The 15,933-nt window shown below is 39.7% G+C and overlaps 1 protein-coding gene across 4 annotated transcripts in view; it reads left to right on the top strand.

The window, feature by feature from the left end:
* The window catches only part of PHF8 (PHD finger protein 8), a 158,115-nt gene extending 144,074 nt beyond the window's left edge, over window positions 1-14,041 (top strand). For 3 of the 4 annotated variants that reach the window (XM_075539672.1, XM_075539671.1, XM_075539673.1), the window contains exons 20-22: window positions 6,175-6,284; window positions 10,270-10,597; window positions 11,499-14,041. In XM_075539672.1, the coding sequence (XP_075395787.1) occupies window positions 6,175-6,284; window positions 10,270-10,597; window positions 11,499-11,587 (527 nt within the window). In that variant the 3' untranslated portion in view covers window positions 11,588-14,041. The remainder of the gene's footprint in view (window positions 1-6,174; window positions 6,285-10,269; window positions 10,598-11,498) is intronic. The other variant, XM_075539674.1, reaches the window with a different exon arrangement.
* Window positions 14,042-15,933: the final 1,892 nt, after the last annotated feature.

Here is a 15,933-nt window from a genome sequence, read left to right as displayed (position 1 = left end):
GTCACTATGAATCAGAATCAGCTCAATGACAATGGGTTTTTGGCTTTTATTATAGTTCGCACATTCAACTTACTAATGGATATTCTTAGTTGTTTTCATTTCCAGTTTTACCATATGAACAAATGAAAGTTCCAAAAACTTTACTTCATCTATACTATTTAAGTCAACTACTTTGAAGAGACAATTCTTTTCTGGTGATATTTTTAGTGCCTTCCAACACTATTATCAGACAATATTCTGTAAAGTATTCACTGGTTATTTTTTTTTAGGAATAGATCGTTAATCTGTCTTAGTCTGGAAGCTGTGGCAAATCCATAGCTTCTAGCATCACAGTAACACACAAAGCCACCACTGTATGATAAACTGACAGGTCGTCTATGAGGATGGTGTAGGCCCAAGCAACGTTTTGTTCTGTTATATATAGGATTACTATGAGTAGAAACCAAGTCAGTATTACCTAGTAATACCACCTCTCTACACCTAAATACACACACACACTACTGCCATTGAGTTGACTCTGACTCAGGACTTTACTACCCATGTGCCCTCAGGGCTCCTTAACAATAACAGCTCTAATTATACCTAACAAATTAATAGTAGCCCTGGTGGCATGGTGGTACTCATTGGACCATTCACTGCAAGGTCAACAGTTCGAAACCACCAGCCATTCTACAAGAGAAGGATAAGACTTTCTGCTCACATATAAAGTTACAGTTTTAGAAACCCACAGGGGCAGTTCTACTCTGTACTATAGGTTTGCTATGAGTTAGAATCCACTTATGGCAGTGAGTTTGGTTTTGGTAACATGTTAATAATAGGTACTTAATATCTTCTCATAAACGAAACCAGATCTTCTGCCATAAAGTCAATTCTAACTAAAAGCCATCTTATATAGGGTTTCTGAAGTTGTAAATCTTCAGAATCTTTGTAGAAGCTGATCATTTCCTCTTTCTCCCTTAGAGCCACTGATGAGTTGGAACTGTTGAGGTTGCAGTTAACAGTGAAATACTTACCCAACAGTGCCATTAGGGCTCTGATTACTATCTTTTCAAAGCTAGTCCATAATTTAAAACTTTCCAATTGTTCCCTCAAAATGTGTTTTCATACTTTTTTCTTTCCTCAAATTCCAGGTCCAGTCAAGGAATTCAGGTGTTGTTCTTTTTTTCCCCACATATTTTAATGTCCATCAGTTTCTCATATACACTGTAGGTCAGAAACTACAAAGGACACCATGAGGACATCTTATCCCTGCCTCAATTAAGAAAACTGGAGAGTGAAGGTTGACTTTATAGCTAGAGGTTTAGTCATCTGTAGTTTCATTTATTCCCATGTCTGGTGCCTAGACTGAGAAGACTTAGACTTGAAGTGCCATCCAGAATGCCAACATGTAGATTTTGCATGAGTCTTCTTATCTAGTGACCTCAGGATAGTCAAACTTTGTACATGGCAGCTCAAGGATCTAAGCATGAGTGTTCTAGTGAGCAAAATGGAAACTAAAATCACCTTTTCTGATCTAAGATTATAAATCATACATTATCACTTCCGTTATCATTGGTTACAAAGAACCTGCCCGGATTCAAAGACAAGGCATAGATCCTCCTTATTAGTAGGAAACGTGTACAAGAATTTTGACAGCATTTGTTTCTAATCATTATTTATTTAAAGCAAAATGTCACTTTAAAAGAAGGACGTCAGCCAGTTCTAGTACATACAGGCTTATCTAGAAATTGTCCTTTTAATAGTAAAAATATCTAACATACTAATAAAATTTTTAAATCTAGATCATTATCACCACTACCTGTTTTTTCTGTGATGTTTATTCGTTTAAAAAATAGAGATTAGTACAGTGAAATTCTTGCCTACCTGCTACTGAGACACAATTATCAAGATAATACCCTATTTCCTTTATCACTCTCTCCCTTAAAAAAATCATTTTGCTGAAATGTTTAAAGCAAACTCTATGTATGACAGTATGTAATTTCTAAATATTATAGACTTTATATAAAGCCTGCTTTCATACATAACTAAATTACTTGTAAGTCCTTAATGTCATCTAATAACAAGTCTACAATCAATTCTAATTGTCTAACAAAAGAAAAATGGTATTTTTACCATTAATTTGTTCAAATCAGAATCCAAAGAGGATTCGTATGGCAGTTGTTGTCAGGATTTTTGTTGTTGTTGTTGTTGTTGGGTGCCATCAAGTTGGTTGCAAGCCTGTGCACAACAAAATGACGCACTGCGCGACCCGCTCTATTCTTGAAATTGTTCCTATGCTAGAGCCCATTGCAGCCATGGTGTCAATCCTCTTTTTCGCTGCCCTTTGCCTTTACCAACGCTGATGTCCTTCTCCAAGGACTGGGTCACTTCTGACAGAGTACTCTAAGGAGCGCTCTGGCCATACTTCTTCCAAGATAGATCAGTTTGGCCTTTTAGCAATCCATGGCACTTGCAATATTCTTTTTTAACATCATCATTCAAATACACCAATTCTTCTTATCTTCCTTATTCAATGTCCAACTTTTTTTTAAAAAATCATTTTGTTGGGAGCTTGTACAACTCTTACCACAATCCATATATGAATCCATTGTGTTAAATATATATGTACATTTGTTTCCCTCATCTTTCTCAAAATATTTGCTTTCTACTTGAGCCCTTGGTATCAGCTCCTCATTTCCCCTCCCTCCCCGCTCCCTCTCTCTCATGAATCCTTCCTAATTTATAAATTATTATTTTGTTATGTCTTAGACTGTCCAATGACTCCCTTTACCCACTTATCTGTCTCCCAGGGAGGGGGTTATATGTAGATCCTTATAATCAGTTCCCCTTTTCAATGTCCCACTTTCACATGCATTTGAGGCAGTAGGAAACACCATGACTTAGGATCAGGTGCACCTCAAACCTCAAAGTAACATCCTTACTTTTCAATACTCCGAAGAGGTCTTGTGCAGCAGATTTGCCTAATGCAAGGCTTCTTTTGATCTCTTGACTGCTGCTTCCAAGAATATTGATTGTGGATCCAAGCAAGACAACATCCTTGACAACTTTAATCTTTCCTCCTATTATCATGATGTTCCCTATTGGTCCGGTTGTGAGGATCTGGATCTTTCTGTTGAGCTGTATCCATACAAGAAGGCTACAATTCTTGATCTTCGTCAGCAAGTGCTACAAGTCCTCATTTTCAGCAGTGTCATCTGCATATGAAGGTTGTTTATAAGCCTTCCTCCAATTTTTGTACCACATTTTTCTTCATGTAATCCAGATTCTCTGATTATTTGCTCAGCACAAAGATTGAACGCGTATGGTAAAAGGATACAATCCCGACACAAACCCTTACTGATTTTAAACCCTGCAGTATTCCCTTGTTCTGCTCCTACAGCTGCTTCTTGATCCAAGTTCCAAATGAGCAAAATGAAGTATTTTTGAATCCCCATTCTTCTCAAGGTTATCCATATCCAAGCAGTTGAATGTCTTGGCGTAGTCAATAAAGCATAATTATACATCTCTCTGGTACTCTCTGCTTTGAGTTATGATCCATCTGACATGAGCAATTATATCCCTTGTTCCCCAACCTCTTCTGAATCTGGCCTGAACCTCTGGCAGCTCCCTGTGAATGTACTGCTGCAACCATGGCTTGATGACCTTCAGCAAAATTTTACTTAAGCGCAAATCAGTGATATTGTTTTGTAATTTGAGCTTTCTGTTGGGTCCCCTTTCTTTGGAATGAAAGAGATTCTTTGGACCTCTTTAGTCGGTTGGCCAAGTAGCTGTCCTCTCAATTTTTTGGCATAAACAAGTGAGTGCTTCCAGTGTTTCATCATGTAGTATTCTATCAATTCTTGCAGCCTTGCTTTTGACTGACATCTTCGGGGAAGCTTGAACTTCTTCCTTCAAGACCATTGGTTCTTGGTCATATGCTACCTTCTGAAATTGTTGAGCATTGACTAGTTTGATGCTTCCTGTATCATTCAATATTTTGCCCATAGAATCTTCCACAATTGCAGTCGGGGCTTCATTTTTTTCTTGAGTTCTTTCCGTTTCAGATATTCTTAGCGTGATCTTCCCTTTTAAATTTCCCTTTAGGTCTTTGCACATTTAATTATAATACTTGACTTTGTCTTGTCAAGCTACCCTTTGAATTTTTCTATTCAACTTGATTACTTCATCTTTTCTTCTATTTCCTGTCTTTTTAATGACCTTTTGCTTTCTTCCTGGATGGTGGTCTTGATGAGGTCTTTTGTCATTTGTGTTCAATGTGTCAAAGCTGTACTTGAGATGTTCTCAAAATTCAGGTAGTATAGACTCAAGGTGATATTTTGGCTCTAGTGTATTTGTTTAATTTTCTTCTGTTTTATCCTGAACTTACATAAGTGCAATTGATGGTCTGTTCCAGTCAGCCCTGGTCTGGTTTATTTGTTGATATTGAGCTTCTCCATGGTGTCTTACAACAGATGTAGTCAATTTAGTATCTGTATTCCTTGTGGGGCAGCCTTTCATGTAGTTGAAAAAAGATATTTGCTATAAAAAAGTCATTGATCTTACAAACTTATGTCATATAATCTCATTTCATTTCTATCACCAAGTCCATATTTTCCAACTACCTTTCCTTCCTCTGTTTCCAGGTTTTGCATTCCAATCACCAAAGATTATCTATCAGTGCATCTTTATTGCATGTTTGAGCAATTTCTGTCTGAAGATGTCATCCATAGAATTCTTCTCGTTTGCTTTTGTGGTTGTTGCATAAATTTGAATAATAGTTGCATTGATTGGATTTTCTTGAAGGTAGATATAATCCTCTATCACAGCATCGTACTTCATGATGGATTTTACAATGTCCTTTTTAACAGTGACTGTTATTCCATTCCCGGTGATTGTGTTATTTTCATATGATTGTCTGATTCATAATGACCAGAACCAGTCCATTTCGGTTCAGTAATGCCTAGGATACCCATCTTTCTGTGTTACATTTCATTTTTGAAAACTTCCAATTTTGCTAGATTCCTACTTGTCACATTTCAAGTTCCTGTCATTAGCAGTTTTACAGTTGTTTCTCCTACCTTTGAGTTGTGATCCATCAGCAAATGAAGATCCCACAGTCTTTACCTGACTCATGTCACCATGGTTGACTCCCCTTTGAGAAATCAGGTCCTCCTCAGTCACAATTCAAGTACCTTTAGACCTGAGGGTCCCATCATATCCTCTATCTCCACCAATAGTCTGCTTCCATTCTTTAAGCCTTCAATATCTGACAGTGTTTTGAAGGTATGCATAAGGTTTTCAGTGACTCCTTTCTCCAAAATGGGGAACCAAGTTTTCTGTTCTTAATCTGGATGCTCTACTGAAATCTCTTCACTTTGTGTAACCCTGCTGACATTTGAAATACCAGTGACAGCTTCCAGCACGACAGCAACACACGCCATCACTGTACAATAAACTGACAAGTGGTGGCATTTGAGTATCTGTTCATTCAGAGATTTATTTGCTATAGAGAGTGGTATAATTGTCCTATACCTTGTCGTGCCTTCTAGCTTTGTAGGTCTACTTTGTGACATATTATTTTTAAGAGTCAGGTATTTTGTAGATCATTTTCTCATGGTATCACTGTTTTTTTTTGTCCTTGTGTTTTCTAAAAACTGGAAGCAATATCAGAAGATTGCTTCATTTGATGTCTTTGACAAAACTACTTCCCAAATGATGCCATGAATTTTCTATTTCATCAGGAGGCATATGAAATTGGACTTTCCCATTATCATTTAACGAAGTTTAGTAATGAGTTCAAGATGATGATCCCCTGATTTCACTATTGTAGGGTTTTTCTTCTTATAACTAGCAAATTATGTATCTGGAAGGAAATTATGTGAGCATGTATTTCCCTAGCATGAAATGCTTCAGGAGATTTTACAAACTATTAAATATGCCATTCCTTTTCTATTTATTAGGTGGCAATCTCCTATAATGAAGAACTTTCTCTCACCAACTGGGGCTATTTTTGGTTTTCTTGAAATATACTTCCTACTGAAAGGCCATTCTTAATTCAAGGTCTTTGTAAAAGAACTAAAAGCACGAAGACCAATCAGATCACCTTGTGGGGAGCTAGGAGGTGTGGAACATGATTATTTTTTCAACTAGACTCATGAAAGAATATGATACCTTCTCATTCTGTTTCTCATGCAGCCCGTGTGACCCCAACCTTACCAAAGCAGGACCGCCCTGTACGTGAGGGAACCCGGGTAGCCTCCATTGAAACAGGCTTGGCTGCAGCAGCTGCAAAGCTTGCCCAGCAGGTAGGTGCTAGTTTGACTTAGACCTCAAAATCCTGACTTTAGGGCTAATCAAATCCCATTGTTACCCTATTGTGAAGTGGATGACCTTTGATCTTTACCCATGGGAGTGTCCCAGACCACCTCTACATGTTTCACACCCCAATATAATAAACTACTTCCATAGATTACACAGTTAGTATGATTTAGATAAAATAAAATATAGGACCAGAGAAAGACCCTTCTAATACCATTTGCCTTCTTGGGTATGTATAATCATCTCAGATGGGATAGACCAGGTCTGTCCATGGGTGAGAGCATTTGCCTTCCAATGAAGCCTCGAGAAAGTGACTGAGCTGAATACATGCCATGCCTCAGCCACCCATTATTAATGTAATTTTGTTAGATTACTCCGGTGGAAATACCTCAGTTCTTGGCTTCACACAAGAAAGAAATTCATAGCAAAGCCTGGTTTATGATCCAAGTGGGTTTTTTTATAAAGGATAGAAGTTGTTTCAGGTTTTGCAGTCACTGAACACAGGAGTACACCCCCACACATAGTGACCTGAGACCCGAGAGACCACCGAATGTAAGGCCAAGGAGCAGCTGGTAAAAGAGGGTAGTCTCCAAGTTCCGGCCTTATGGGGTCTTCCGCTGGAAGACTGGTTGACTCCATTGGCTGAATTGGCGCATGCCCCTTAGCCTGCATTGGCTTCCAACCTCCTGTAGGGGCCCCTAGGCATGGAGAAGAACAACCCCCTATCCTACTACCTACTAATTTTTTCTATTGAAGAGAAGTTTTTCTTGTTTTCTTTATCAGGGTGTTCATCCTCTGCTTCCCAAGAAATCTCAACCACTACTTTATGTCCTAAAGGACTAGAATCAAGTTCACCTAGCATTACAGTTTGCAAAGCGAGCTCAGCAACCCTATGAGCAATTGGAGATGAATCTTCTAGTTTCCCCTTTCACAATATCTCCTTAGCTCTTTACATCACATCTTGCACCTTAGAGCACTTACTGAGTATCTGCTGTATGCTAGGTGCTTCCATTTACAATGTATCGTGTAATATGCCCATTAATCCTGTTCAAAAGATGATATTTTCATCATTTTACATGTGAAGAAAATGAGACTCTCTTCAAGTGACAAGTCCAAGATAATACAGATTAAACCAGATTAAATGGAGATTTCCATTCAAGCTTGTATCCTAACTTCAAATTTCATGTTACTTGCTATTTAAATATAATGAAATAGTTAAATGCTTATATAAAACCATAATTAAGTCCTATTTAAAGGAAACATAATAGAATGATTTTTCATATAATGTTCCGTGGAGCTCTAGAATTGCTTAGAAGTGTCTCAGAGACTTGGTTGCTCAAAAGCAACCAACCTGGCCAGGTGACCCTTCTTTGACCAAAATTTCTCTGTGTTGTGTAAATGCCAGTGCTATGTAAGATGTAATTTAATAAGAGGGGCTTAAATAAACCTAAGTTAATTAAAAGTGTGAGAAATACTGTCAGTGCATTATAAGGTGTGTACTTCTATTTGGGTTCATCAAGGATGACTTTAATGAAGAGGTTTTGAAGTTGGGGGTGGGGTGGGGGTGCAGTGGGTTAAAGGTTGAGCTTGTGGTATGGAACAAAGAGGCATCCCAGGAAAAAGGAATTTCTTTATATAGTACACAAGGAAGGCCTTCTTGATTTGTTTTTCACTAACCTCTCACCTGCCAGTCCCTCAAGGATTACTTTATAACTATACTGCAGTGTGGTATTCATGTCAGTGTGTCAGATTATCTCATACCTCCGTATCTGTACACAATCTTCTGCCCATTGGACAGATATTTTATCTTCTACCCATTTAAAATGGTTACTAATTTATTTCCATGATCATCTTTTCTGCTTTTATAACATTCACTCATGGTACTTAAAATCATAAATATACTATATTGTGACCCTTATTAAACTTTTAAGCACCTTCAAAAAAAACCCAAACACATTGCCATCAAGTCAGTGCCAATTCAGAATAACCCTCGAGGACAGAATAAAACTGCCCCTGTGAGTTTCCAAGGCTATAACTCTTTATAGGAGTAGAAAGCCTGTCTTTCTCCAGTGGAGCAGCTGGTGGTTTTGAACTGCTAACCTGCAGTTAACAGCCTAATACACAACCACTATGCCACCAGGGCTCCTTATGGGTGAAGATATATCCCACTTAATTTGATAGTACCACTATGCTAAGCAATGTTGGAGGGAGGGAGGGAGTGAAGGTATGGTCAAGTATTTCTGGATTGGAAGCTTCATGTTGAGAGATGGGGTAAGATAAATAGTGGTTAAAAGCACCGATTCTGGAGCTAACTTTCCTGGCTTCAAATCCTAAAGTTACTTAACATCTCTCTGCCTCAGTTTCCTCATTGACTTTATATGAATTTTAAATGAGGTGATATATTAAACATCACTTGACACAAAGTAAATACCATAGCTATATTAACTTTCCATCATTATCAGCATGGATTGGCTAGACTGTGGAAAGCAATATATGTTAGGACTCTGGACTTTGGTGGGAACCTGCTGACAGTTTTTAAGTAAGGGAATTAGCATGATAAAACTGGTCCTGTCATAGAAGAGACTAGTCTTCTGTGAGCGTATGTGGATGAGAAAGAAATTGGTGGCAAAAGTAGAAAAGCAGACTGCAAGATCTTGATCTGAAGAGATAAATTCCAGATTAGAATTAGAGAAATGGGAACAGAAATGCCGTTCTTGGCATGGGTGGAATGGCCATGGGATTGAAAGCAAGGATTATGGAGCTATATGACTTAGGTCTGAATCCTGAATTGGCCGTTTATTGGTTTTATAACCTCAAGTAAAAAAATTAGCTTCTCTGTGTCACAATTTTTGTCATTCTTAAACTTGGGTTATAAGTCTACTCACGTTTTATGAGTATTAAATGAATAAGTATAGAAGACTGTCTGGCATATATTGTTGATGCTACTATTCTTATCCCTCAGAAATTCTTATGGTAGCCACAGCCTGTCATATCTTTCAAATGGCAGGATTAGGCACGTGTTGCCAAGAGAAGGCAAAGAAATATAATCACTGAATTGGTTTGTGTGGCTTTGTAGCATTTGAGGTGAAGTTGTTCACATGTACTCAAGCACCACCTTTGCAGGTTCTCAGAGCTTCAGATGCCCACTGTATAGGTACCCACTATGCAGTGGATAGTAGAGTCTTAGAACAATGAATGGAAGCTAACACATTGGAAGGAGTGACACAACTCCCATCCAAAAGTGAGGTTTTATGACCAGGTAACCTGGAAAATTGTCAAGTTCTCTTAAAGAAAAATATCAGCAAAAGAAAATGAAGCCATTATAAAAGATGAAAATAGAATAATAGTTTATCACTTGTTGAGTTCCTACTTAGTTCTATGTGTTTTGCACTATTATTTTGCTTAATATTTCCAACAACCGGAAAAAACAGCTATTATTTTCCCCATTTATAGATGAGGAACTGAGATGTAAACTTAGATTTATCTCATTCCAAAGTTAATCCTTTCACATTCTCAGATGTTCTATCTTGATGTAGATTCTGTGTTTAATAGATCTGAGCTGATTACTGAACTTAACTGTTTTAAAATATGAAACCTTGGCCTCTGTTACTTAGTACCCTTGCCCCTCAGTTTTCTCATTTATAATATAAATAATTTTCTTTCCCAGGGCTGCCATGATCATCAAATGATATATAGTATATAAAATGCCTCATCTACTGGCGTAAATTTAGCTATTATTAATAGAAATATCCATGTTCTCCATCATTAGTGGCAATGCTGATACTAAAACATACATTTCCTAACTCATTTATCAAGGAGATGACCTTGTGTATTAGAAGACTTGTGTGTAGTATATACTTTCAGGCTAGACTAAAGGGATGGGTTACAGAACCATATTGACCATTGTCTAATTCCTTTTCTGGTCAATTTTCTTTTCCCCATTCATGAGCTTCCATTTGACTTGTGTTTCAGGAACTGCAGAAGACCCAGAAGAAAAAATATGTCAAGAAGAAACCTTTGCTAAAGGAGATAGAACAGCCTCGCCCTCAAGACTCCAATCTCAACCTGGCAACACCAGCCCCAACTCTGGCCACTACCCCCCAGCTTTTCAACCCACTGCCTCCTCCTGAGCCTAAACAAGAGGCCCTCTCAGGAAGCCTTGCTGACCACGAGTATACTGCTCGTCCCAATGCCTTTGGCATGGCCCAGGCAAACCGCAGCACCACACCTATGGCCCCCGGTGTCTTCTTGACCCAGCGGCGCCCTTCAGTTGGCTCCCAGAGCAATCAATCAGGACAAGGTACAATTACCATAGGGTTTTAGATCTGAGAAGAACTTTGAGGCCACTCATTCCACACTTTTAAGTGCTTTGATAGGTGAGAACACCAGGGAGGGAAACTGAAGGCTAGTGGAAAGAGGACTTAATTCCATAGGCCATGTAGTGACATTGACTGGATTTTAGCAGAAAGAAAGTTTGGATTTAGTAAGATCCTTCTAGTGGCCAGAGTGGAGGGTGGACTAAAGATGGGAATTCTATGGAGTATACAAGTAGGCAGGTTCAAGAAGGAATGAAGAAATGCTACGGGACACTGGCAGAGGACATAGGTAGAAAAAACTTATCAAATATTGAAGAACTCAATTAGGACATGGGGGAAAATACTATAAGAGAAGGAGTAAGTCAAGCCCCTTCTTTTCCTCACTTGGACCCTCAAAGCCCAGCCCCTAGATTGTTCAGCTCATGGGTGGTGAGGTTGGTATGGCATTAGAGTGATGGGGATGAGAATTTCTACTTAAAGCTTTGGGGATGATAATTTCAGGGACATTGAGCTATAGTCATTAACCAGGCACATATCTAATCCTGGTGGTCAGGATAAGAGGACACAGACGCACAATAATCACATTTTTGTCAAATTAGGAAGATAAAATGATTAAGGCTAAAACATGGAGGAAAGGGAACTAGATAATCTGTAATATGAGCAGTTAGTTCATAGCTGCTACAGGAAGAAATATAAAGACATGTAAAGTTAGACAAGTCATTAAGGAGGACTTCTTGCTCAAATCAGGCCTAAGGATGGGACAACTTATGAGGCAGAGGAAAGAAGGGGAGGTGACCTGAATACATTTGGTACTGGAATTGCTACTTGCCAAAGCTGGTGGGGAGGGGGCAGGAGGACCTTGCTTACTTCTCCCTTCCCCCACAGGAAAGCGTCCCAAAAAAGGCCTGGCCACAGCAAAGCAGAGACTCGGACGTATCCTGAAAATCCACAGAAATGGCAAACTCCTTTTGTGAGCCCCCTGTGCACCACTCCCCACCCACACCCTTTCAACCCCATTGCCTTCTCCATTGTTGACTCGGGGCATTCCTGGATCCTGTCTGCCCCAGGCAAGGTGCTGGGGTGCATTGTCCTGCTTTCCTGGGACTGACCAAAGGCATGGACTCCCCTACAAATTCCTCTATGGACTCCCCAACTTCCTCCCCCATTTCCACTAAAGCATCCTGTCTTCAATACTCCTGAGTAGCAGGTAATTGGAAGTAGTGTCTAGCTGACAAGAACCTCTTCTGCTGCTCCAACTCATTTTCCTTTTACCTGCCTTGTCTGCCTTTTACTCTTGTTCCACCTAGAGCTGGAAGGCAGGATGAAGAGAGATATTAAGAGAGCCTGGGACCTGCCATATTCCCCTGGTCATGAAGTGGGAGGCCCAGTGCTTGACACTATAGCTCTAGCCCTGTCTCCAGAAGCCTGCCCACTTGTGTCTACTCTTCCTTTCTCATCTTCCTCCCAATCTGGTAGACATGCCCCACACATACACACACTTATACCTGGGAGAAGTGTCTGGCCTCTGCTCCCTCATGTCAAATATTTCATGGAAACGAGGAAGACTTGGTCTCCTTACTGCCCCACTGCAGATCATTTTCAGACATGTCATAGAAAGGCCATGGGCTGACTTCACTCATTTTGGGGTAGAAAGAAAAATCCTGTCACTTCTCAAGGATGCCCATAACTTTGTAGTCTGTTGGAGGAAGCTGTGTTTGGGTGGCTATATGTGAAAGTCCTTTGTGTCAAGGTTAGCTCATGGATTTACCTGGACTTTGAGGTCTTGCAGAACATTATCCATGTGGTTGTGGCTGGACCCCAGCAGGTGAAAAACCACCTTCCTGAAAGTACTGTCACTAAAGCAGATAACCCTGGCCCTATGACCTGCTACCTTCACCTGTATCACACAACACAGCCTAGACCTTCTAGAGGGAGTGTAGCAGGAAAGCTTACCCTGTACCCCTATTGACAACCTCTGTACTTTCTCCCCATCTGAGGTCTTGAGCTGAAGACCTCAGGACTCACATCTTCATTCCTGGTCCTGTGCACTTCCATGTGTCAGTTCAATGCTCAAGTAAGGTGCAGATGGAATACTCAAGATCCCAAGCGTAGGAGAGGAGACACCCTTATGTGAAGGAGCAGATCATCCAATCCTCCCTTTTCCCCTCTCATTCCCTCTATGTATCTTCTCCATTGTCCTTGCCCTCACCCTCACCTCCAGCTCCCTGCCTCTTATCTCTTTTGCTTCACTGGAGATCTGGACTTGATGGAGAATGTTCCCCTCTTTCTATTTTGCCTTTGCCCCCATGGAGTTTCTTTGGGCCATCTAATCTGCTCAAACCTCACTCCAACTTGCCCATTGCTTCTGGGGAATTTAATCGTGTAAGGCGACAGGGAATATATGAGACTTTCCTTGTGTTCTTTGTATTCCTTGTTTGTCTTTATTTTCTCCACTGCCCTGCCTCTATTATTCTTGGGATCAGGGGTCCCTTAGCTCCATTTGCTTTTTCTATCTTGGGGACTGGAGGGCCTAAACAGTCCTCCATCTAGTCACACCAAAGGCAAAACGCCTGGCTACCTCCCCCCAGCACATGAAGTCCCCTACTCTCCTCGCCTGTTTTCACCCAGTTTTGCTTACCTAAGTGATTTGAAGGCAACAGAGAGAAGAGTCCCTGTGAAGGCATCTGCCTGAAGAGGCCTGACGAGGCCCTGACTGCCCCTGTGTTCACTAATACTCCTTTTGATATTTCAAAGGCAGCTAATTGCTAGCAAAATCTCCCTGGTTCCAGGGACTTCTTTCCCCTTGTTTCTTTGTTAAAAGTTTCTGAGGAGCTAAAGCCCAACCTCAATGTGAGTAGGTCTTATATAGTTTGGTTGGGTTCTCTGAGCTTCCTATTTGTTGTTTTGTGTTGTTTCAATGAAAAGCAAGTTTACCCTCAGAGTTAATGCTTTTCCAAAGAGACTAATAGGCTTTTTTTTTTCTATTTCATGTTCTATGTGTTTGAAGTGAATTGGGGAGGGGTTTGAGATGACAGTAACCAAGGTTTAGAACATGATAAGAGAGTTACCTCTGGTCCCCACTCCCTAGCAGAGAGCCGGGGATTTGATAAGGGACAGATAGAGAGGATTTCTATTCGCCTTTAATATATTTTTACAAAAAAGAAAAAAGCAAACAATTTTAAAACAGGCCCACCACTTCTGTACATGTCTATATTTTTAGAAGTGGATAGAATTGTGAATTTCTGATGCAGGACCTTTTTATAAACAGGTTAGAATAAGCATCATCCAGGTTTCTCTGTTGGGTTGGGGTTTTTTTTTTTGTTTTGTTATGTTTTTTGTTTCCCCTGCATTTTTCTTATGTTGTGTTACTAATGTAATTTATATATTTTTTTAGACCCTCCCTTTCCTATAGAGATAAAATGATTTATCTTGGCATGCTTTGTGTGGTCTTCATTTTTTTGTATGATGGTGGTGGGGATGGTGATGGGCGAGGAACAGGAATACCTTCTTGGTTTTAAACATTATCTCGTCCTCCCTCCCATCAATTCAACAGGTTGTCAGCAAGTTGGTCCCCAACTTCATGACTGGTGTGGGGAGGGGAGGGGATCCCAGCCCTCAAGAGGAATAAAGTCCACACACCTGAAACATATAATTAGAATACAGTAGGAAAATAATTCAAAGAGGCCTAACAGGTTCCTTGGGGAAGCTTTCCAAAGCTTCTACATATTACTTTTAATGTCTCTACTTGTGTTCTCGTTCTATGAATATAGTTTTTTCTTTTGTTTTTAATCTCTCTCTCTCTCTCTCTCTCTCTCTCTCTCTCTCTCTGACATGCAACTCCAATACAATCTGGTCTTCATCACTGTGCAGGGTCAATACAGTATAGAATATAATTTTATACAATATAATTATCAGAACTAGCACTTAACACTCTTCATTGTGCTAGGCAGTTCTCTAAGTACTTTTTGAATATTAACTCATTCTATCCACGTGATTAGGAAACAGAGGTAAAATAACCTTTCAGGATCATAGTAAGACCAACCAGGTTCCAGAGGCTGTATTATTATCATTCTGTTCTACCACCTCTCACTAAAAAATCACTGCCATTTATTAAGTGCCTTTTGTATATCAGGCATTGGGCCAGGTGTTTTACTTAAGATATCTAATTTAATCCTGATTGACAACCCAGTGAAATAGCTACTAGCCTTATTTTACAGATGAAGCCTAAGCGTCACTCCTATCATATCCAGTGGTTCCCTCCTAGAGCACTGATCGCTGGAGTTGTTTGCCACTAGGAACCTGTTTGCCTGAGTTAGACCTTGAGTGCAGAGGACCCCCTGCTGTGGTTTTCTTGTTTTGGGTAAGGAGGGTGCTTCAACTGTTGTCCCTGCAGAAAATAAAACTGAGCTGCAGCCCCTCACCCTGATATTGAAGGGGGTCTCTGGGACTCTGATTTCCAACTAATTCAATAGAATTGAGGACCATTGGAAAAGCAAAGTTCTTTTTTTTTTCCTCAGTGGTGTTCTGTCATTCACCACTCACTACCATAAACATTTTGGAATTGATTTTTCCTTGTATATTTGCATGTATATATAAGTGCATGCACCGATGTAGGAAGTATAAAGTTTTCAGGAGGTTAAGATTAAAATTTGCTTGTGCACATTGGATTTTTTAATGAATTTTTATTTCACTTGTAAGTCTTTCCTGTTACTAAAACCTCTTCAAAAAGACGCCATTGGAGGTGTGCATAAAAGATACCCAATATGTACCAAAGACAGTGTGAAATAAAGTAGACTAATTCAGTGTATTCAGGAAAGACTTCAGTAGGAATTTCATCTTTGGGCATGGGTCGTGGTGCAGAGACTTTCTTTAATGAACAGTGAAATACCTACTGCAGAAATTTTCACCATCTATGGTTTGCAAGACTGTTATAAAAATGATACTACATAGATTCTTCATTGTAAAAAAATTATTTAAAACCTCCCATAAAGGCCTCACACTTCTCCCCTCTGGTTTAGCAAACTAGGTAAATAACCATGGCATCCATGTGAGTTTGAAGAGAGCTCTTCTCTGTTGGGTTTTCAAAGGCTGACTTTCTATAAGGAAAGTGTCAGCCTTTTCTTTGAGGCACGTGTGAGTGGACCAGAACCACTAATTTTTACGTTCACAGAGAGCGAGTTAACTGTTTACATCTCTCCTGTGTATCAAAGGAGAAGGATTTTCTTTTGGATTGAAGGGCAAATTTTTTGGAAGTAGATTTCTAAGGCTTCTAAGGGAATTTAATTACCAGATGTTTCTTTTATGGTGCCTCTAATTGGAA

This window comes from Tenrec ecaudatus, chromosome X (genome assembly GCF_050624435.1).
Source record: "Tenrec ecaudatus isolate mTenEca1 chromosome X, mTenEca1.hap1, whole genome shotgun sequence".
In the NCBI taxonomy this organism is placed as follows: domain Eukaryota; kingdom Metazoa; phylum Chordata; class Mammalia; order Afrosoricida; family Tenrecidae; genus Tenrec; species Tenrec ecaudatus.
Note: the sequence above shows the minus strand (reverse complement) of the source record. Positions and strands in the feature narration are given on the sequence as shown.